This window comes from Artemia sp. Qi Xiang Cuo, chromosome 15, assembly GCF_049724085.1.
Source record: "Artemia sp. Qi Xiang Cuo chromosome 15, ASM4972408v1, whole genome shotgun sequence".
NCBI classification, from domain to species: domain Eukaryota; kingdom Metazoa; phylum Arthropoda; class Branchiopoda; order Anostraca; family Artemiidae; genus Artemia; species Artemia sp. Qi Xiang Cuo.
In genome coordinates this window covers 56,797,849-56,822,064 of record NC_142808.1, presented here as the reverse complement: position 1 = coordinate 56,822,064, position 24,216 = coordinate 56,797,849, and the positions used below count along the sequence as shown (strand labels likewise).

Below are 24,216 nucleotides of genomic sequence, written 5' to 3'. Positions count from 1 at the left end.
GAGGGGAGCTGAGAAAAAGTTAGCTAATCAAATAAAATTATGACTGTCAAGCAGAAAATTTTCTTAGATCCCTTCCATTTCGTAAAGACTAAGCATACAGAGCCAGAACGCCAGGAAGTTATTGAAAACATTCCATCTATTACAAATATAGAGCTAGAAAAAAGAGTGTAAGCCATATTTCAACTAGTTTTCTTAATTCACTCCATTTTTTGAATAAGAAATATAGCACCTATATATCCATGTACCGAAAACGGGTTGAAGCTAGCAACTATCCCTGTGAAGCCAGTTGGTCCGCCTGAGGCAAGTAGACTCTACTTACGCTGTGGAATGCAGTGTTGCATTGATTGTTCATGTATTTTAGTTTTGTGTCTTGTTGGTCTCTCTTCGTTTCTGTTTATTTTTCAGTTTTTTTTTTTTTACTTGTGACAGGTTTAGACTAAAATTCAAAAGCTCAATATCATTCTTAGATTCGCTCCAATAGCTATATCCCCGCATGAAGACTGGAAGAGGGTGTGGGTATTTCGAAATCCAGGTTGGTATGTGTAGCTGAAGGTATTTCTGGTCTACTTTTACGACTAAATCCCTGTGATTTCCGAATTTTTTGGGACGGTCATCAATTTTTAGAACAAAACCTGAGTATCTCCGTCAGTAGACTCTTATGATAATTGTCACACTCCTTGACGAAACAAATAAGAGTTCCAACAAGGGATAGGTTCTATTATTAGACAGTGAAACAAATACATACAATCGCTCTAGATATTTAGATGACACAGGCAGTCATCACCATCAATAGAAAAAAACTAACGCATTAAAATTAAAACAAAGACAGTCCAGATTGTTAATTAACCTTCTAATTCAATGGCCTGAAAACTTGCTTTGACCCGGTAGTTATAATTTTTTTTCAGTATATATAGTTTGTTTTAATTTTAATACATTAGTTTTTTCTACTGGTGATGATGACTGCCTATGTCATAGAAATATCTAGAGCTTTTGCATGTATTTGTTTCACTGTATAACAAAAGGACCTATCCCAATTTGGAACTATTTGTTTCGTCATAGAAAAGGCAGTGTGGTCTTTTAGAAAATACCAACGTCACATTCCTTCGGCCTGCTTTATCGCACTTTTGTTTCAATATTCAGTTGCCAGTGGATAATCAGGATTCCACTTTTCAGTTCTCTTTCCAGAAGTAAAGTTTCAGCTGCATACCGGTGCGACACTTCTGTTGAAGAAGCAGTTTCATTCGCAATAAGAAGCTTTGCAACCCCCAGACCAAAAATACGAGTCATATAGAGACTGCGACCATTCATTAAAATAATTTCCACATACAATTATTCAAGACTGTATTGAAAGGAGGAAACAAAGAGAAAATTTGGTCATTTTTAATTAAGAGTAATAACTTTCAACTGAACTTTCAATTATAACGCGTTTATCCACGTTCAACTGAACGTGGATAATTTCAACGCGTTTCGGTTTCAGAGTCATCTTTATCACAAAATATAACTCATTTAGCTAATCAACTTCAAAATAAACTTGCTAAATTAAATTAATATAAAATTTTGAGGTTTGTCTTCTCTTTTAAAACCAGACTCCTACTACTGGCAACAAATTACCACCCAGAGGCCAATACAGCTGCAGAGGCTCCTCAACTTTGCAACACTGTAACTACTCAAATTCTGTGAGCAATTTTGGGTTTAAGATTTATAATGCCGTGGAAGTTTTTGATATGTTAATTCCTGTAGTTCTGTGGTTATCACATTTTAACGTAAGATGACGATTTTGGTGTCAATCGAGAGCTGACATAAGCTTTATCAATCTGCCAAATTACATTTTTTAAATTCGCTTCACCTTTTTAGATTAAAAATCCGCCGAAAATACGTCAAAAACGTGAACAAATAAGAAAAGTTTTGAGTTTTCAAGCAGGTTTAGGTCCTTTTGTAGTAAAAATAATTACTTTAACAAAAGAATAATAACTGCAAACTAAGCATGGATAATTTCAACGCGTGTGTCAATAATAAAAAGAAAAGTAGTCAAAACTTTCACACCTGATTTACAAACTTGGAAGAATTGTCCAATTAGAATTACTCATGAAATGACTTTAAGAAATTTGGCACAAAAAGAATTGTGCGTGTGATATGATATGATTTTTATCTTTACCTCAAAGTTGATATTTGATTCTAAAAGTGGTTTGCAGATACTGATTTGATTGATCAGTGCAATTATTGAAATAAACGGAGCATATTTATACTACTAACCACTCACCGCAACACCAAGCCGCCTGAGGCCAATGCAGCTACGCACACTCCTCTATCTTAATGTATTTAAAGCCTCCCTATTTACACCCTCTCAAGAAGTTCCTATTTCCCTCAAATCTTTATATACGACATCCTCCCAACCACGGGTCAACTGCTTTCCGTTTTACCCTAGACGGTTGGCCGAAAAGGTAAAACTTCGTAAATCTGTCATCCTTCATCCGCAGAACATACCCTTTGCCATCTCAACCTTTCTCTCATAATAGCCAAGGAACGCTGGATTGAACCACACTTTTCGAACAGCCTACTCTTTGAAATACGGTCAGTCAGCCGGGTACCCAGAACAATCCGTAGGCAAGTTCTCTGGAAAACATCTAGCAAATCGTCATCCATTTTCGGAGCACCCTTGCTTCAGAACCATATTTGACCCCTGTCATCCCTGTAGCTTCCAATATTCTAATCTTGGTTTGCAGACTTATCTTCCTATTCTTCTAAAAAAATTTCAACTGCGATAAAAAAAAAACACCCTGAGCCTTGGCTATTCTACTTTGAACATCTTCACTGCTCCCAACGTCTTTAATAATAATACTACCAAGGTAAGTGAAGCTGTCAACCCGATCATTCTTTTCGTTACCCAACGTCACCTTTTTATCTTCACTTATTCCCAGCCTTAGTGACTTAGTCTTCTTTACATTAATTTTCAAACCTATTCAAGCACCCTGGACTCGCAAAACCTCTAAAAGCTCATTGATTTTGCTCACACTTTCATCTAGGATACTTAAATCATCAGCATAATCTAAGTCCGGAGAGTTTTTCCTCCCCATTTGATTCCGTTGACTCCCATTGCTTTTCCTGTGCTCCTTAAGACAAATTCCATCAAAATGATCCCTATAAGGGGGATAGAACACAACCCTGCTTAACTCCTGATTTAATACGAAACCATCTGCTAATCTTATTTCTTACCTTAACCGCAGCAGTGTTATTCTCGTACACAGCACTAATCAGTTTAATATATTTTTCTGGTATACCTACTAGCTACACAGAGAGATCATTGAAATAAATGTAACATACCTATAGTGACTATCAACTAACTTCAGAGAGAGATCAGTAAAATTAGTGAAATAAATGGAGCACACCTACCGTGACAAACAACTAGCTGCACAGAAATATAAGAGAAATTAGTGAAATAAATGAAACATACCTATAGTGACTACCAACTAGCTTCAGAGAGAGATCAGTAAAATTAGTGAAATAAATGGAGCACACCTACAGTGACAAACAACTAGCTGCACAGAAATATAAGAGAAATTAGTGAAATAAATGAAACATGCCTATAGTGACTACCAACTAGCTGCACAGACAGTTCTGTAACTGCTCTAGCTGTCAGTTCTGTCCTTTTTTCTTGTGTTAAGCCAACTTCATCTAATTTTTGCTCAAGCTCGTAGCGAAGTGATGAAGTCATACTGGGAACAATAAGACCACTGTCTAGAAAGAGATGGAAAAAAAATAATCTTATTGCTCAAAAACGAATCGCTGTGCCTAAGCATATAAAACGAATTTTGGGAAGTCAGCAGAGTCTTAAGCCACAAACAATTAGGAACCGTATGCACTAAATCGTAATAACAGTACTGAATTTTGTTTTTTTTTTTTTTTTACCAGTCTCCATTTCCTTCTTTCTTTTTTTTTCTTTTTTTTTTATCTAAAATGAGCTCCAAACACACTATTGGGTAGCCTTATTAAATCAAGGGATGGCAGTCCTGTCTACATAGAGTATATTAGGTAGTTGTCAAAAGGTTCAAGGTAAAGGCTTTTAAGAGTCGCGAGCACCATTGCCCTTCATAAGATCACAGGAAGTGAAATACTTCATGAAACAATGCTGCTTATGGGTTTTATGTTTACCACGTTGGCAGATCACCAATACAGCTGTATTTCAGACAGCTTATAGATTCCAAAGCTAGTAGCACATTATCATATTCTTGGTCCTCGCCAACTTTGCATCCTTCTCAAGCAGCCTGCCAAGGCCAACTCTAGACACCAAACGGCCACACCCACTGTCCTTTTTAATGTCTTCGAGAATAGAGTTATGATTACTCATACGAAAAAATTCGCGGTACTTATTTCTTATAGTCACCACACTCAAAAAGCGAAATTAGGTTAATCCTAATAAAATATGCCTAAATATGATGAAAATAAAAGTAACTGGAAGCAGGGCCAGTAAACGATAATTGGAAACGGATCTCGGAAACAAAATGACAAAAAAAATGTCATTTTTGGCAATAAATCTTATTAAGACTTCATAGGATAAGCTTGAACCTTTATGGATAGCCCACTAGGTAGTGCAAAATAATTATAAACAGGACCAGTGTTGCCAACGCGGTACAATTGTACCGTTTTTGGCACAATTTGGAGGTCCTGATACAATACGGTAGCCTACATTTAAAAATTTTTGGTAAAATCAAATTTTCTAGTACATTTCGGATTTACTTGCTCCTTTCCGATTCGGATATCTATTCTAGTTTTAGTCAGTCGAAAATTTTCTTCTTGTTGCAGCAAAGTTTAACCTAATCTTCAGATGGTACAAATTAATCTTTTGTGGTACAATTTTAGTTGAAAAACCTGTACAATTTATTTCAAAGCGTTTGCAACACTGAACAGGACTATAACAAACTATGTAAATTCTTCGGGGATGTCTTGAAAGATGGCAACAGCAGAGAATTGAACCAGGGTGGGACGGAGGAGAGGGGACGGAAGAGAAGAGCACGGAGGAGAAGGAGGACTGAGTTTGACTAGACTGTCAAACTCAGGCGTTCTATTGCGTATTTATGTTTATTTGGATTTCTAGTTGTGAAGATTCTGGATTATTTTGCCGTGTCCCTTTATTCTGAGAAATACATTTTGGCTAAGTCCGCAATTTTGGGAATTGTAGTGTGACAGCTTCCCCAAAAATGAAATTTTCCAAGGAAAAAAACTTAATAAACGTGAAAATTTTGACCCTTAAACTTATTTTTAATTTTTCGTGTACTTTTTCATGGATAATTGATATTCTTAAATCATAGTTAAATAAATTTAAGGTTTAACATATACAGCAAGGATTAATCGAGACAGTAGCCAAGCTCTAATTTAGAAAGGCTCAGGATCAAAAAATTCAATGAAACAAACTAATAGACGAAAATATTTGTAATTATGGAATAAAGGTACAAACACTCTTAAATTAAGTACAATACTAAAATTGAATCTTGCCAACGAAGGATGGTCATAATTCCTATTTTTAGCTGGTGATTGCTGCTTATTAGGAAGAGGCCTTTTCAAACAGAGGTTTAAAGTTCTAAGGTAATGTAAAGTAACAATGAAAACTTTTAGCCTAAAATTTAAAAGCAACAAAAGAGAGCCGACTTTGTCCACACGCCAAATTCAGCTATGATGTCCAGCACAACTAAAATGTCGGCTCAAATAATGCCAAAAAGATTTAAAGAAAATTAACAAGACAGCCTATTGGCTTAAAAATATATAAAGGCTATTAGATCAACGTCGAAGGTTCAGCCACCTTAGCTTGAGTCCTTTTGATTTCTTATGGAGAAATTTGAAGTAGGTAGTGTATGCTAACAGATCAAGATCATTCAAAGCGCTAAATCATACAAGAAACTGACACAATAAGGAAGGGAATAAATAATAAGGAGGGGAAATATATATAATAAGGAGGGGAAACATAAACAATAATGAGGGGAAACATACAAGAAATTGACACAATAAGGAGGGGAATAAATTTATATTTTAAGAAATGCAAAAGCTCGTGTGTCTCTTGTATGGGACAGCACTTGGAAAAGATGGAAATGATTTAGAACACTTAATATAAGAGTAAATCAGTTGAATTTTCTTAAATGAATGTTGTTAATTTCCTCCATTGTTTCGACTTATAGTTCCAAACTTTTTTACCGCCCTGCATATTTAGCATATATTTGTGTTTATATTTATGTTTAAATTGTACATTTAAACATAATATCTATTGTGTATATTTATTATGTTTTATGTTTATATTTATTTATGTTTATACGTATAAGTTTATATTACGACATATTGATGAGGCGCCATCTATGTAGTAACATAGTCAACTGGCAGCTGTATTCCAAACCTAAATTACTTCATATTTACAGGGATAATATTATAAAATAAAAACATAAATACCGGTCAAAGCAAAGACAATCGAAGGCTTAACAAAGGCAGATCTGTACATATTTTCAAGTGCTCATACTTTATGGTCAACTGTAGAATTACTACATTTGGTATATATTTTGAGGGACAACTGCCCCCCAACGACGCCACTGCTCTTTACGTAACTTTTCTAGCAACAAACAGTTTAATCCGAGCTTCTGTTAAGCGTGAAACAGGCTACTAACCACTAATTTAATCCCACTTTTCACATTCAAGTTTTATCTTTTGCATTACAATGCTTTGATAATTATCACTCCCCCCTCCCTTCTGAAAGATTGCTTTTTGGGGCTAATAAAAACCTCACCTCGTCACGTTTTGCACCGGTTAGCATATGAATATAATCTTATATATGACCCACTGTTTTTTTTCTGGGGCAAGAGCGGAGCTACCACCCCTTAACCCCCATATCACAAAAAAGATATTCCCATGAGCGAAGGTGAGTCCGAATTCCCTTCAACAATAGAAAGTTTTTTATTCTGATAAAACAAATTCCTCTGGGTAGGGGATGAGTTACTCTGTTTAATTCTCTTGCCTCTGTTTTTCCACTATTGGACGTGGTAATCTTGCATTATGCCGTCCTCTCGGGTTAACTACTATAGAGTAGGCAATGATAAAACCCGTTTTTGACATGTTTACCGCAATGGACCAGGCAATGATATCGTGGTTTTCATTGCGTATACGATAATTAAACTGTGGTTTTTGGGGGTTTAGGGGGGGGGGGAAGGTACCTAGGTTAGGTTAGGTTACGTATTTAATTTTTGCTTTGCTTTACCCCCCCCCCCCCCCACCCCTTAAGGTGCAAATATATAGCCCAAATTTGTTTCTAAACTATCATATATTCATCCTGTTTTATTTCATTAGCATTAACCAAACTTGACTTTTTAGAAAGGCCCGCATAATGCAAGAGTACCTTGGACTTTCACCTGAATGTTGATAAGTGTTAGTTCCTCTCTTTTAATGTTAAGGCTTCTTTTAGATCCCCACTTTTGCTGAATCCAATAAATGGTTGGGAATCTCGATTACAAGTAATTTATGGTCGTTTCGTTTGTGTACAATTTTGGCGGTAAATTCGAGCTCCAGATTGGTTATTCAAAAATCGTTGCTAACAAGCGTAAATGTAACCGTAGAGCACTAGTGAAACTGTACTCGACCTACTGCGACCACCTACTGACCACTACTGCGACCACTGCCACTACTGACCACTACCACTACTACGACCTACCTACTGCGACCACTCCGTCTAATCTTTGTCTGGTTTGTTAGAAATTTTCCCCAGAAAAGATATACGAGCTCTCCACTCAGCGTAGTTTCAGTATTTGAGATTTTTACTTTATTTGCACTCATGGTATAAGAATGCAGAATTTGCACCCATGCATTTTATTTGCACCCACGGTATAAGAATGCAGAATTTGCACCCATGCACTTTATTTGCACTTTGTTTGCACCCACGGTATAAGAATGCAGAATAAATTTGTGCAGACTTTCAATGCTACAGATATAAATAGGCCCTGTTACATGAAGAGTTGTCCCGAGTCTGCTATTTCTAAGTTTCAGCCATTTCATGGTTTCATCCCATGTTTTTTTTTTCTCGTAGTTGATTATTTATTTTTTTCTTTCTCTCTATTTTCTTCCGTAATTCTTTACTCCCCTTTTGTCTTGGTGTTTATACTTTGTTAAAAATAAATTATTATTATTTTTATACTTTAATAAGGACATTCTCTGGTGTAAGATTGTAAAACTTTCAGAGAGAGTTTCTTGGGGAAAATATGGAGAGCCAAACCCGAACAAGTGACAATTCTCAGCCATGCAATAAATTTGTATTTATTAAGAAACCATGTTTGGCCTCCCACTTTTATAGGCAATGGTGCTGTACGGTGGTGCACCTTAAGGTATATATACACCTTAAGTTATATGCACCTTAAGGTATACGGTGGTGCACCTTAAGGTCGAAACAAAATGAACAATCAACATAATTAGAGTCTTCAGTAATTAAAGTGCAGTTTTATAGCTGCTAACTAACTATTTTGGGCAAAGGGGTCAGTAAGACTTTCAGTATCAAAGGGAGGGGTGCCTGAAGCCATAAAAATTAGATAGTCTAGCCTGTTTTCTTATTTCTAGCCTATTATTCAGATTAATATGGATGGAGTGGAGAGGGTTACCCTATAGGCCGCTTTATTCAAACAAAAAAACTTAAAGGTAAAAAAAGTAAAGGATATGGTACTAGACTTCTTGAAGTCCAAACCGACGGTTCTGATCTCCGTCTCAAGACCCTTCAGCCAGGAAATGCAAGGGGGAATGGGGGCCAGACATCCTGTGATTTCCCACACCCTTCTTGCTTCCCTTTCCTAGATTTCTCCGGATACCCATTTAGAGCTGGGTCGATTCTGGTTAAGATTACAGTCACGCCACTCACCCCCTTCCCAAACCAAATAACTTGGCCACACCAGGAATCGAACCCTCGCCCTTTCGGACAAAGTATTCCAAATCCAGCGCACCCTCCTTTTGGCTACAATGACAACAAATAAATTTGGACTAAACCAGTAATGTGGGAGCTGCGGAATATAGCTTCTCTAAGCATATTTTAAGGGTGTACTTTTCCATGAATGGTTGTTATTCTATCAGCATTGATATACAAAAAGTTTATCTTGAAGTATGTAGCCGGGTGTAAACTGGTGACAGCCATGGTAAGACAGCCTTTTATCAGAGTTTAAGTAACAAATTAGCATAAGAAAAGTTGGGTAATTTCAGAAAAGGGATTAGACGCTCACAAAAACTACAGCACTTTTTACAGAAAACTATACAAAGAAATTCAGCAAGTCTGAGAAATCTAAAACAGTGGTCTCAAACTTCTTTGTAAGAAGTGACAATAAAGTGTAAAGGGTGGTCATTTATTTCAAGGGTGGTTGTAGCTTATCGGGAAAGGGTTTATTCAAACATAAACTTAAATTTCTAGAGTAACAAAAGAGACCAAGCAAAAGCCAAACGCGTATTTGGATTTTTTGGCCAAACGCGTATTTGGCAAGCAAAAGCCAAACGCGTATTTGGCAAACGCGTATTTAGAAACAATCGCCAAAACCGATTGTTTCACTTATGTCCAGCGATACAATGACTTTGGCTTAAGTAACACAAAAACTTTATCAAGAGAGAATTACGAGATGGCCAATTGTTTTTAAATTAGAAAGAATGTTTGATTAGCCTTAGAGTCCCAGAAGACAAACTGGCAAACGGCAACGCAATTGTCCCATAATATCCCATATGTTATGGAACATAATAATATGTCCCATACATATTATGGGACATATTAATGCCCCATAATATGTTCAGTTCTAAAAAGTAACAGCTAGTATAGACTGTTTATCGAACTTTGTGGCGGATATTAAACCAGGAATTATTCAGGACATGATATGGGTCACCAACATCCCCGCTCCTTAGACTGAAGTCTATATTTTTTCTCCAGTGCTTCGAGAACAAACTTGTGAAATCTCATAAAACTGCTTTTTTCCTGTTAAAATACCTGGAGAATGGACTGGATAATTTATTTACATTAGCGTAAATTTTATTTCTGATGTAAATGAGAAGTAAGTTTAAACTTTACCCCCCCCCCCCTGATGTGCACATATATACCCTGAATTGGTATATATAGAGGCGGGGGTAAAATTCATTTCCGACAAAAATGATTATTATATTTGGAAAGAGCATAAAAAAGGCATCGAGCGGTATCTTTACTTTAATTGTAAGTCAATAATATGAACTGTGAAAAATTCACCTGAAACGGTAGGAAAACGGTTTATATTTCAGTTGCCTATGCTAATAAATGAGGTTTGAATTGTCATAAATAAGTATTTTTGGAATACTTAACACAAGAGTAATATATTACTCTTGAACAGTATATTTATAAATTAGTGAACATATTTATCAGTGAACATTAGTGAACATATAAATTAGTGAACATATAATCTTGAACATATTTATAAATTAGTGATATGTTTTTAACCACTTTTCGGTCAAATTCTACTTTAGCTACTTTTGTCTATCTTGGAAAGGGGTTAGGTTAGGAAAATGAAAAAAGCTTATACAATTCTTTACAGACTACATTATTCATATATTATAATTCTTTATGTACAGCACTATCAAACCTTAGAATAACGAAGGGGAATTAAGAAAGGCGGTGGATAGCCTATTATACATGATAACTTATGCTTATTCCAGTTTAGATGTCACTTTCTACTATCAGTAAGGAAAATCTGAAAATATTTAAACCAGAATAAAGAAATAAGAGAAGATAAATTCAACCCTACTTGAAAAAAAAAGATAAAAGACAAAGATTTTACCTGTGGTGAATTCTTTTTGAGTAAGCTCAGGCAGTATTATTTCTTGATAAACAGGTGCTGCATTGACTATTACATTTTCATCGTGTTTGAAATTAATCTTTTTCTTCCTTGGAGTTTGGTATTCTGTTGGATGTAGCTGTTCTTCTTTGAAAGCCTAAAAAAGAATCAATACAGGGATACAGACTTTTTTGTAGGAGGAAAGGGGGTGTAGGTAAAACAGAGCAGAAGTGTGACCTAGTAGAATATGCATGGTCTTACGTCTATTTAAGACCTTAAATTTTTCCTGGAATTAAAAATAACAAAATTAGAGACAAGTGTCACTTAATGGGTTTTGCCATGTAAACAGACGTTACATACTCCCTAAATGATAGTGAAACCATATCTATATTAATTTAAAAACAAAGTTTTCCGAAGGAAGTAAAGAGCGAATTTGAAACGTAAAAACGAACAAAAATTACTACTTCACAGCCTATCTAACATATATCAATAAAACTAATGCAAATAAATCACCTGGTGATATTTCCCAATGTTTGTAGGATTGCAGAAAACTAGAGCTTTACTGAAAATACAAAAGCCTAGTAAAAAAACAAGAATATTGATTTAGGAGTCAAAGTACCCTCACAACAACAAACTAATCTATAACGCTTTTCATAGTCCTACAGGAGCTGTGACATCAGTTACTTTTAGTATACAATTAAAATTATCTTGAAAACTTGGGCATAAAAATAATAAGTTTAATGTCTTTACACAGCTTATAAAATAATGGATTGATTTATCAGGTAGCATCTTGGTCTCACCTAGTTTCTGGGAATCCAGTTATTTCTCTCTGTAAAACAGAGGATTTTAAGTTGTGATACAAATTCTAAAGCGAATTTGTAGTCCTAATACTAATAAAATTCCTTCACTTCGAACCTGTCTACAAAATAATCATGAAACGTCATTTTCAGATCCAAGACGACGGTCAATCATTCAACTGAGCTCATTGTGCAGAAGTGATGCCATTGGTAGAATTGATAAACAACACGTAGGTATGAGCCATAGCTTTCAAATGAGCCATTAAACGTCAATCTAAAAAGTACTGGCAGCCCACTAGCCCCAGCTTTTCCACTTTAGACATGGCACCAAAAGTGCCGTTTTTAGCGCTATTTGGCACTTACGGATGGCAAAACTGATTAAAAGCACGTAGATATGAGCAATAGCTTTCAAATCAGCCATTAAACATCTCTCTAAGAAGTTCTGGCAGCCCACTAGCCCCTAGCTTTTCCACTTGAGACATGATATCAATAGTGCCATTTGGGCATTTGCGGGTGATGGAATTTTTAAAGAAAACGTATATATGAGAAATAGCTTTTTTGTGAACTATTAAACATCTGTCACGATGTTTTTGAAACCTGCTAGCCCCAACCCTTGAGAAATGGCACAAAAGTGCCATTTTTAATGCCATATGGCATTTGCAGATGATGGAATTTACAAAAAGCATGTCGATATGAAAAATAGCTTTTAAACGAGCCATTAAACAACTCTCTATGATTCTCTGGTAAACTACTAGCTCTGGAGAAAAAAAAACGGGAGACAGATCAGTGCTACCCATGCAAAAAAGTTATTTTCGTTGTTGTTCAGGGTGGGGGACTCTAATTTTCCTGTAAAAGGTCTTCGACTACGCTGATTCCAATGGTAAACCTTTGATTTTGATCTGACGCCATTTTTAAGGATTTCAGGGGGTTTTTTCGAAAATTACCATAAGTTTCTTTTCGAAATAAACTTTTATTTTTAATACAAAGGCAAATAATAGTTACCATTCCTGAATCAGTGACAGATCTTATTTTTTTTTTACTAGGCAGTTTTTTTCTAAACGCGTTTTTTAGCTTTTGGTGACTTTGGGATGTTGTTCCCTCTTTACTGGGTTGCAGCTACCGCTGCAACCATGATCGATATTTAAAAATGTTTACTGGATTGTTGGTAAAACTCAAATAAAAAAAAAATTAGATTAGAGAATTTACCCGATCAGGTCACTGTAACGAGCAGTATCAAAAAAGTTTTTTCTAGGGTCAAACAGGTGATTTTAGGCAACAAGCTCTTCCCTATGTGTAGGTATTGATATTTAAGATTATTTTCTCCAACTTTTCCAAAATATTTTTACTTCACAAGTGCGTAATCTACCAAGCTCGCCAAATCAATCGGACTAACCGTTATAATGGTTAGAATAGAGCAATTAAAAATAAAGAACCATATGAAGATCCATTTTTTAATCACTGGTATTCAGTTAAATTTCTATTTCAAAATTTTTCCATGATAACCTACGAGATCTCATTGCTTAGTTTTAATTTACCCTTGATTATAAAAGGCTTATGGTGTAACATAGTGGTGTAAACTATTGCCCAATATAATATAAAAAACGGTGTAAACGGTAATATAATGGTGTAAACGGTTGCAAACGTACAAACTAGGGCCCGACCGATACGGATTTTTGGGGTCCGATACCGATGTATCGGTATTGCGTCTGTACGAAACCGATATAATTTGCTGATAAAATCTCTCCGTAAAAATCCTTACCTATAGCTTAAGCCCTGCATTCTTTGTTTAATACTCATACTCACATGTTTTTCCCTGGTCCGATACCAATATATCGGTACCGTACTAATAGACCGATACCGATATAATTTGCCGATAAAATCCCTCCGTGAAAATCCTTACCTAAGTCCTGCAATCTCTGTTTAATACTCATACTCACATGTTTCTCCCTGGTCCGATACCAATATATCGGTTCCGTACTAATAGACCGACACCGATATATCGGTATCGTACTAATACGATACCGATATAATTTGTCGATAAATCCCCTCCGCAAAAAAAAACCTTACCTAAAGCTTAACTCCTGCATTCTCTGCCCATATTCATACTGAAATGTTTCTCCCTGGTCTATTACACACCAAAGAACAGTCTCAATAATTGACTATGAATTCCAAAAAAACAAAAAAAGATTTATTTAGAAAAGATTTAGAAAAAACAATAATTCTAGTGTGGACGGTGCTTAATAATCCAGTCCGACTGGGGCAAATTGTAAAGCAGAAAGCATAACTTTTCAGCATTTTCTCCTTTCAGAAACCTTCGCTTGTCATCATAAATGTTCCCAAATGTACTGAAAACACTTTTGCTTGGGACAGAAGAGGCTAGCCAGTAAAGATACTTCCGAACAAGTTGCGCCAGTCTCTTGAAACCACTGTTGTTATTTCGTCACAACTCCAACAGAGTTTTTTTCCTGTTAATGAAAGCGTTACTTATAAACATTTCCAGTACCTGATCAATATTATCTGCTGCCAGAAGCTGGTTGAAACCCAAAACTACCTTATTCCACAATGATATCAATCAACAACAAAATTCCAAAAAACGACACTAAGGCAGTGAAGTATGCAGGGAGGGAGCTCGGGGCCCCGGCCCACAGCCGAAATTCAAAACTATACCAAATTTCTTATCACTTTTTATTCCAATTATCATTTTAATTGTTTTTTATTCCCCCCCCCCAAAAAAAAAATATATCCTATGTACGCACCTGTGCAGAAGCTGTTAATTGCAGCCTTATCGTGTTCACCATGCGAGTTAAGCCCCATATTAGTTAATTTGTTGCCCTTTATTAATTGGCAGATAACAGCACCAAGGCACCTTTCACTTTTGGATAGTAATGCGAATAAGGTAAAAAGCGCTAATAAGGCTGAAGTAAAACCATATTTTATTTTTTAATTGAAGCAATATCCAGATGCAGCTTCAAAGTGGCTATTGGCTATTGGCAAACTGGCTATTCAAAGTGGCTATTGGCTCAGAAGGAAAGGGAGGTGTTGTCTCTTCTAATTATTAAATGAAAAAAAAGAAGGTTTTTCAACTGAAAGTAAGCAACATTAAAATATAAGAGAACAGAAATTATTCCGTATATGAAGGGGTTGCCTCCTCCTCATTACCTTGCTCTTCACGCTGAAGTTTTTAAACACTTTCAAAAAAGCTTCCTACTCTAATTAAACGGCCCTTGGGTTTCAGGATTCGTTCTTGAAAAATTGGGACAAACAGTCAAACTTTAGTTTAAAGAGCAAGGTATTGAAGAGGGGGAGCTTCTTTATATACGGAATAATTTCTATTCATTTTGAGTTTTAATGTTGCTCCTTACTTTTAGTTAAAAAACTAGTTTTTTTTCATTTGATTTCTGGTCATTTTTCAAATAATGCAAATTTGTATGGGATTTGGATAGTGCAATCCAAATCCAAATTTAACTTCAGAATTTAGCCTATTTATCAGATAGAACCACTTTAATCTGAAATTAAAAAAAAAACTAACTTAAATTTAACTTACATAAAAATTTAAATAAAAATATAACCTGTTTATCAAATAGAGCCAGATTAGCTTCAAAATCGAACTCGGTAATCTCAGAAACATGAATATCAAATGCTGAATCATTGTTTCGTTTCCAGTTTCTTAACGGTGTTGCTGGCGCAGAGCTTCCTAAATAATAAGTGAATAAATTTACTTAGTTTTTATTACCAATTTCTTTACCAGTTGCTGAAACAGAAAAGGGGGGAATGGATTCTATTTTGTCTTCCGACAATTTTATTATTCAATGAAAAGTTTCCTGGCATCAAAATATCAAGACCATACCCAGAGGGGGGTTGAGCCCCCTCCCCCCCCCCAAAAAAAAATGTTTTTCTGGCTCGTAAAAACGTAACAAAATTGGATATAAACAAATTTTGTATGCGTTTAATAAGGTTTTTTTGTGTAGCCCCCCCCCCCGAAAAAAAATCCTGGGTATGGCCTTGTAAAATAGTATCAAAAATAACATTAAAGGTTAAGACTAAACATTATCAAAATAGTAATGTTAAAAATTCCGTAAGTCCTTTTCGTAGCTTCAGAATGTCATGCTATTTTTCATCAGCATCATCAAAATAGACAGAGCTACAGATACGACCTTACGTTATTTTTATGTCAGAAAACCTGCTAGTTTATTACAACCATTCGGTTATTTTTATATCAGGTTTCTGCCCATTGTATAACATACAATATATACGGAATAAACATGTTGTGTGCGATTTTCTTGCAAGTATTAACCGTATTTGTTGTGCTGATATAGCAACCAGAGGATTGTTTATACCCGCAAACCATAAACCTTCTAAAGTCGACCCGTGAAGCCATTTAAACATTTGCCTCTCAATTACTTGGATTATCTGTCTTGGCTTTTTCTTTCAACAATTAGCCATATCTTGATGCCTACTGCAAAATACTTGATTTTCAATTCAAAATCAACAGAATTGAAAATCACTTGAACTGAAAATCAAGTATTTTGCATTAGGTTGCATCAAAACATGGCTAATTGTATAAATAAAAAGCCAAGACAGATAGTCCAAGTAATTGAGAGGAAAATTGTTATTTACACTTTACTGAAAACAAGATATATAATAAAGATAATTTATATAATTATAACATTGACAGATTAACAAAATACTCTTAATTAAAATTTTGAATTGCTGAGATTTCTAGGAATTAATAACATAACATATATATAACATCAACTCAATTTTCTTTTGTTCTTCCCACTCATCGTGGTTATGTATAGTGATTTCATTTGTATTTTTGATGATGTTTTACAAATTAATTAAAAAAAACTTTTTCCACAAAATAAGTTTTTCAAAGAAAAGTAAAGAACCCCAGTAAACAAAAATGAGCAAAAATAAAATCAAATAATCTACCAAGCGCGAAACTACCACAAATCAGCATCGATAAATAAATGAAACCCAAAACGAACAGAAATTACAATAAATAGTCGAGTCAAACTCAAAACGAGCAGAAATTAACATAAGTTGGGCTCAAGACCCCTATATCTTCCCAAGGCCAGAACAAAATTTGCACTTTACTGAAAAAATATAAATGTTTTTACTTTTATAACTTTAATAAATCAAATAATTTTAACATTTTGATTGCTAAATATCAGTATGTGTATATTTAACTGACAATGCACATTCATTTGTATTTTTTCAGTAAAGTGCAAATCCGAACCAGGGAGAAACATGTGAGTATGAGTATTAAACAGAGAATGCAGGACTTAAATTATAGGTAAGGATTTTTACGGAGGGATTTTATCGGCAAATTATATCGGTATCGGTCTATTAGTACGGTACCGATATATCGGTATCGGACCAGGGAGAAACATGTGAGTATGAGTATTAAACAGAGAATGCAGGACTTAAGCTATAGGTAAGGATTTTTACGGAGGGATTTTATCGGAAAATTATATCGGTGTCGTACATATGCAATACCGATACATCGGTATCGGACCCAAAAAATCCGTATCGGACATAGTCTTTTCGGGGAAAAAAAAAAAAATACTTTAAATCTTTTCGTTTTTCAAGACTTTTCAGTTTGGCCTGTTATTTGTATGCTGGAGAAAAATTTCCATCAATTTTTAACAAAATACACACTTTTATAAATTTTGATACGAACAGTAGTGTTTAATTTAGTTCCACACCTCCTCTAGTTGATCTGAAATGGAAAACTTGACATCATTCGCAAAGAAATCTGTTTACTTTCTTTCATAGCTTGGATACACTTCCGCTATTTTGATTTGGTTACATTTTAAGAGCAGAAGTAGCCCCGAAAGTTGGAACATAATACCCTCAGTCGTTCTAGGATACTGCTGAGATGCCTTATTGAGAATTAGTATCATCACAGTGAATTTTGATTTAATCTTAAGGAAAAATTTGTTTTTTACACATAATAGGCAATGGGGTGGGTTGGTGTGGAAGGAGGATTAGTTGCCCTCCAATCACTTTCGACTATTAAAAAGGGCACCAGCCCTTTCTATTTGCAATTGAATGAGCCCTTTTTGAAGTTCCCACGATAACTCCTTCGATACGAAGTGCCCTAGTCTGAACAACAACAATAACAAAAAATGTCACTAATGACTTTCGACTATAAAAAAGGGGACTAGCCGTTTGAATTTCAAATAGAATGAGCCCTTTTTTGAAGTTTCTACGAAAACGCCTTCTATAAAAACCTTATATGCCCCCAGGACATAACTTAAAACCCTTGCCCTGAGGGCTGTGGGGGAGTATCCTCCTCAAAACCATATTTTCTATCTGGAAATCAGCTACGCTGAACAAAATGGCTATCTCGAAATTTTTATTGGATTAAATAGGGGAATGAAGGGCGTGGGAGGGGGGGCTAGTTGCCCTCCAATTACTTTTGACTATTAAAAAGGGCTCTAGCCCTTTGAATTTGCAATCAAATGAGCTTTTGTTGAAGTTTCTACAACAACGCCTTCTATAAAAACCTTATATACCCCCAGGGCATAACTTAAAACCCTTGCCCTGAGGGCTGTGGAGGAGTGTTCTCCTCAAAAACATATTTTCTATTTGGAAATCAACTACGCTGAACAAAATTGATATCTCAAAATTTTGATTAGATGTGTTTGGGGGAATGATGGGCGTGGGGGGGGGCTAGTTGCCCTTCAATCACTTTCGACTCTTAAAAAGAGAACTAGCCCATTGAATTTCCAATAGAATGAGCTTGTTTTGGATTTTCTGAGAAAACGCTTTCTATAAAAACCTTATATGCCCCCAGGGCATAACTTAAAACCCTTGCCCTGAGGGATGTGGGGGAGTGTCCTCCTTAAAAACATATTTTCTATCTGGAAATCAACTAGCCTATGCTGAACAAAATGGCTATCTCAAAATTTTGATTGGATGTATTTGAGGGAATTATGAGCGTGGGGGGGGGGGCTAGTTGCCCTCCAATCACTTTCGACTATTAAAGATTGCACTAGCCCTTCTAATTTTCAATCGAATGAGCCGTTTTTGAAGTTTATACGGCAACACCTTCTATAAAAACTTGTATGCCCCCAGGGCATAACTTATAATCCTTGCCCTGAGGTTTGTGAGGGAGTGTCCTCCTCAAAAACATATTTTCTATCTGGAAAGAAACTAAGCTGAACAAAATGGCTATCTCAAAATTTTGATTAGATGTGTTTGGGGAAATGGTGGGCGCAGGGGGGGCTAGTTGCCCTCCAATCACTTTCGACTATTCAAAAGGGCACTAGCCCTTTAAATTTCCAATCGAATGAGCCTGTTTTGAAGTTTCTACGACAACGCCTTCTATTAAAACCTTATATGCCCCCAGGGCATAACTTAAAACCCTTGCACTGAGGGTTGTGGGGGAGTGTCCTCCTCATAAACATATTTTCTATCTGGAAATCAACTAGCCTAAGCTGAACAAAATGGCTATCTCAAAATTTTGATTTGATGTGTTTGTGGGAAGGATGGGCGTGGGGGGGGGGGGGGGGCTAGTTGCCCTCCAATCACGTTAGACAATTAAAAGGGAATTAGCCCTTTGAATTTCCAATCGAACGAGCCTATTTTAAAGTTTCTACGACAACGCCATCTATAAAAACATTATATGCCCCCAGGGCATAACTTAAAAACTTGCCCTGAGGGTTGTGGGGGAGTGTCCTCCTCAAAAACATATTTTCTATCTGGAAATCAACTAGCATACAATGAACAAAATGGCTATCTCAAAATTTTTATTGGATGTGTTTGAGCGAATGATGGGCGTGGAGGGGGCTAGTTGCCCTCCAATCCCTTTTGACTATTAAAAAGGGCACTAGCCCTTCGAATTTCCAATCGAATGAGCCTATTTTGAAGTTTCTATGACAACGCCTTCTATAAAACCTTATATGCCCCCAGGGTATAACTTAAAGCCCTTGCCCTGAGGGTTGTGGGGCAGTGTCCTCCTCAAAACATATTTTCTATTTGGAAAGCAACTAAGCTGAACAAAATGGCTATCTCAAAATTTTGATTAAATGTGTTTGGGGGAATGGTGGGCGCTGGGGGGGCTAGTTGCCCTCCAATCACTTTCGACTATTCAAAAGGGCACTAGCCCTTTAAATTTCCAATCGAATGAGCCTTTTTTGAAGTTTCTACGACAACACCTTCTATAAAAATCTTATATCCCCCCAGGGCATAATTTAAAACCCTTGCCCTGAGGGTTGTGGGGGAGTGTCCCCTTCAAAAACATATTTTCTATCTGGAAATCCACTAGCATACAATGAACAAAATGGCTATCTCAAAATTTTGATTGGATGTGTTTGGGCGAATGATGGGCGTGGAGGGGGGCTAGTAGCCCTCCAATAACTTTTGACTATAAAAAAGGGCACTGGCCCTTTGAATTTCCAATCGAATGAGCGTGTTTTGAAGTTTCTACGACAACGCCTTCAATAAAACCTTATATGCCCCCAGGGTATAACTTAAAACCCTTGCCTTGAGGGTTGTGGAGCAGTGTCGTCCTCAAAAACATATTTTCTATCTGAAAATCAAATGAGTTGAACAAACTGGTGATCTAAGAATTTTGATTGGATTTACTTGGGGGAATGATTGGTATGGGGGGGGGGGGGCTATTTTACTTTACAACACTTTCGCCTAGTAGAAAGGGTACTAGCCCTTTGGATTCCCACTTGAATGAGCCAATTTTAAAGTTTCTACGATAACGCCTTCTATAAAAACCTTATATGCCCCCAGGGCATAACTTAAAACCTTTGCCCTGTGGGTTGTGGGGGAGTGTCCACCTCAAAAACATATTTTCTATCAGGAAATCAACTACGCTGAACAAAATGGCTATCTAAAAAATTTTTTTGGATGTGTTTAGGGGAGTGATAGGCGTGGGGGGGGGGCTAGGTGCCCTCCAATCACAGTCGACTATTAAAAAGGACACTAACAAAATGCCTATCTCAAAAATTTTATTGGATGTGTTTGGGCGAATAATGGGCGTGGGGGAGGGGACTAATTGCCCTCCAATCACTTTCGACTATTAAAAAGGGCACTAGCCCTTTGAATTTCCAATCGAATGAACCCCTTTTAAAGTTTCTACGACAACGCCTTCTATAAAAACCTTATATGCCCCCAGGGCATAACTTAAAACCCTTACTCTGAGGGTTGAGGGGGAGTGTTCTCCTCAAAAATAAATTTCCTATCTGGATATCAACTAGGCTGAACAAAATGCCTATCTCAAAATTTTTATTGGATGTGTTGGGGGAATGATGGGCGTGGGGGGGGGCTAGTTGCCCTCCAATCACTTTTAACTATTAAAAAGGGCACTAACCCTTTGAATTTCCAATCGAATGAGCCTGTTTTGAAGTTTCTACGATAACGCCTTCTATAAAAACCCGATATGCCCCAAGGGCATAACTTAAAATCCTTGCCCTGAGGGCTCTGGGGGAGTGTCCTCAAAAACATATTTTCTATCTGGAAATCAACTATGCTGAACAAAATGGCTATCTCAAAATTTTGATTGGATGTATTTGGGGGAATGGTGGGCGTAGGGGGGGGGGGCTAGTTGCCCTCCAATCACTTTCGACTATTAAAAAGGGCACTAGCCCTTTGAATTTCCAATCGAATGAGCCTTTTCTGAAGTTTCTACGACAACACCTTCTATAAAAACCTTATATGCCCCCAGGGCATAATTTAAAACCCTTGCCCTGAGGGTTGTGGGGGAGTGTCCTCTTCAAAAACATATTTTATATCTGGAAATCAATTAGCCTGCGCTGAACAAAATGGCTATCACAAAATTATGATTGGATGTGTTTTGAGAATAGATGGGCGTGGGGGGGGGGGGGCTAGGTGCCCTCTAATCACTTTCGACTATTAAAAAGGGCACTAGTACTTTGAATTTCCAATCAAATGAGCCTTTTTTGAAGTTTCTACGACAACGCCTTCTATAAAACCTTATATGGCCCCAGGGCATAACTTAAAACCCTTGCGCAGAGGGTTGTGGGGGAGTGTCCTCCTCATAAACATGTTTTCTATCTGGAAATCAACTAGCCTACGCTGAACAAAATGGCTATCTCAAAATTTTTATTGGATGTGTTTGGGCGAATGATGGGCGTTGACGGGGGCTAGTTGCCCTCCAATCACTTGACTATTAAAAAGGACACTAGCCCTTTGAATTTCCAATCGAATGAGCCTGTTTTGAAGTTTCTACGACAACGCCTTCTATAAAACCTTATATGCTGCCAGGGTATAACTTAAAACCCTTGCCCTGAGGGTTGTGGGGCAGTGTCCTCATCAAAAACATATTTTCTGTTTGGAAATCAACTAAGCTGAACAAAATGGCTATCTCAAAATTTTGATTGGATGTGTTTGGGGGAATGGTGGGCGTAGGGGGGGAGCTAGTTGCCCTCCAATCACTTTCGACTATTCAAAAGGGCACTAGTCCTTTGAATTTCCAATCGAATGAGCCAATTTTGAAGTTTCTACGACAACACCTTCTATAAAAACCTTCTATGCCCCCAGGGCATAACTTAAAGCCTTTGCCCTGAGGGTTGCGGGGGAGTGTCCACCTCAAAAATATATTTTCTATCCGGAAATCAACTACGCTGAACAAAATGGCTATCTCAAAATTTTGTTTGGATGTGTTTGGGGGAGTGATAGGCGTGGTGGGGGCTAGGTGCCCTCCAATCACAGTCGACTATTAAAAAGGGCACAAACAAAATGCCTATCTCAAAATTTTTATTGGATGTGTTTGGGGGAATGATGGGCGTGGGGGGGGGGGGGGCCAAGTTGCCCTTCAATCACGCTCGACTAGCAAAAAGGGCACTAGCCCTTTTAATTTTCAATTGAATGAGCCCTTCTCAATGTTTCTACGACAACGCCTTCTATAAAAATCTGATATATCCACAGGGCATAACATACAACCCTTACTCCGAGGGTTGTGGGGGAGTGTCGTCCTCAAAAATAAATTTTCTATCTGGATATCAACTAGGCTGAAAAAAAGGCTATCTCAAAATTTTTATTGGATGTGTTTGGGGGAATGATGGGGGTGGGGGGGGACTTGTTGCCCTCCAATCACTTTCGACTATTAAAAAGGGCACTAGCCCTTTGAATTTCCAATCGAATGAGCCTGTTTTAAAGTTTATACGACAACGCCTTCTATAAAAACCTGATATGCCCCCAGGGCATAACCTAAAACCCTTGCCCTGAGGGCTCTGGGGGAGTGTCCTCAAAAACATATTTTCTATCAGGAAATCAACTATGCTGAACAGAATGGCTATCTCAAAATTTTGATTGGATGTGTTTGGGGAAATGATGGGCGTGGGGGGGGGAGGCTAGTTACAATGCAATCACTTTCGACTATTAAAAAGGGCACTAGCCCTTTGAATTTCCAATCGAATGAGCCCCTTTTAAAGTTTCTACGACAACGCCTTCTATAAAAACCTTATATGCCCCCAGGGCATAACTTAAAACCATTGCCCTAAGGGTTTGGGGGAGTGTCCTCCTCAAAAATATATTTTCTATCTGGAAATAAACTAGGCTGAAAAAAATGCCCATCTCAAAATTTTTAATGGATGTGTTTGGGGAAATGATGGGCGTGGGGAGGGGGACTAGTTGCCCTCCAATCACTTTCGAATATTAAAAAGGGCACTAGCCCTTTGAATTTCCAATCGAATGAGCCTGTTTTGAAGTTTCTACGACAACGCCTTCTATAACAACCTTACATGCCCCCAGGGCATAACTTAAAACCCTTGCCCTGACGATTGTGGGGGAGTGTCCTCCTCAAAAACATGTGTTTGGGAGAATGATGGGCATGGGGGGGGGCTAGCTGCCCTCCAATCACTTTCTACTATAATAGGGCTCTAGCCCTTTGAATTTCCAATCGAATGAGCCTGTTTTGAAGTTTCTAAGACAACGCCTTCAATGAAAACCTGATATGCCCCCAGGGCATAACTTAAAACCCTTGCCCTGAGGGCTCTGGGGGAGTGTCCTTAAAACATATTTTCTATCTGGAAATCAACTATGCTGAACAAAATGGTTATCTCGAAATTTTGATCGGATGTGTTTGGGGAAATGATCTGCGTGGGGGGGCTAGTTACCCTCCAATCACTTTTGACTATTAAAAAAAGCACTAGCCCTTTGAATTTCCAATCGAATGAGCCCCTTTTAAAGTTTCTACGACAACGCCTCTATAAAAACCTTATATGCCCCCAGGGCATAACTTAAAACCCTCCAATCACTTTCGACTATTATAAAGGGCACTAGCCCTTTGAATTTCCAGTCGAATGAGCCTGTTTTGAAGTTTCTACGACAACGCCTTCTATGAAAACCTAAATATGCCCCCAGGGCATAACTTAAAACCCTTGCCCTGAGGGCTCTGGGGGAGTGTCCTTAAAAACATATTTTCTATCTGGAAATCAACTATGCTGAACAAAATGGCTATCTCAAAATATTGATTGGATGTGTTTGGGGAAATGATCGGCGTGGGGGGGCTAGTTACCCTCCAATCACTTTTGACTATTAAAAAAAGTACTAGCCCTTTGAATTTCCAATCGAATGAGCCCCTTTTAAAGTTTCTACGACAACGCCTTCTATAAAAACCTTATATGCCCCCAGGGCATAACTTAAAACCA

The 24,216-nt window shown here is 37.2% G+C and overlaps 1 protein-coding gene across 1 annotated transcript in view; it reads right to left on the bottom strand.

The window, feature by feature from the left end:
• The window catches only part of Edc3 (Enhancer of mRNA-decapping protein 3), a 43,388-nt gene that overhangs the window by 3,725 nt on the left and 15,447 nt on the right, over nucleotides 1–24,216 (bottom strand). The window contains exons 3-5 of the mRNA XM_089101808.1: nucleotides 15,154–15,278; nucleotides 10,791–10,944; nucleotides 3,582–3,735 (exon numbers count right to left, since the gene is read on the bottom strand). Coding sequence (XP_088957934.1) covers nucleotides 3,582–3,735; nucleotides 10,791–10,944; nucleotides 15,154–15,278 — 433 coding nt within the window. The remainder of the gene's footprint in view (nucleotides 1–3,581; nucleotides 3,736–10,790; nucleotides 10,945–15,153; nucleotides 15,279–24,216) is intronic.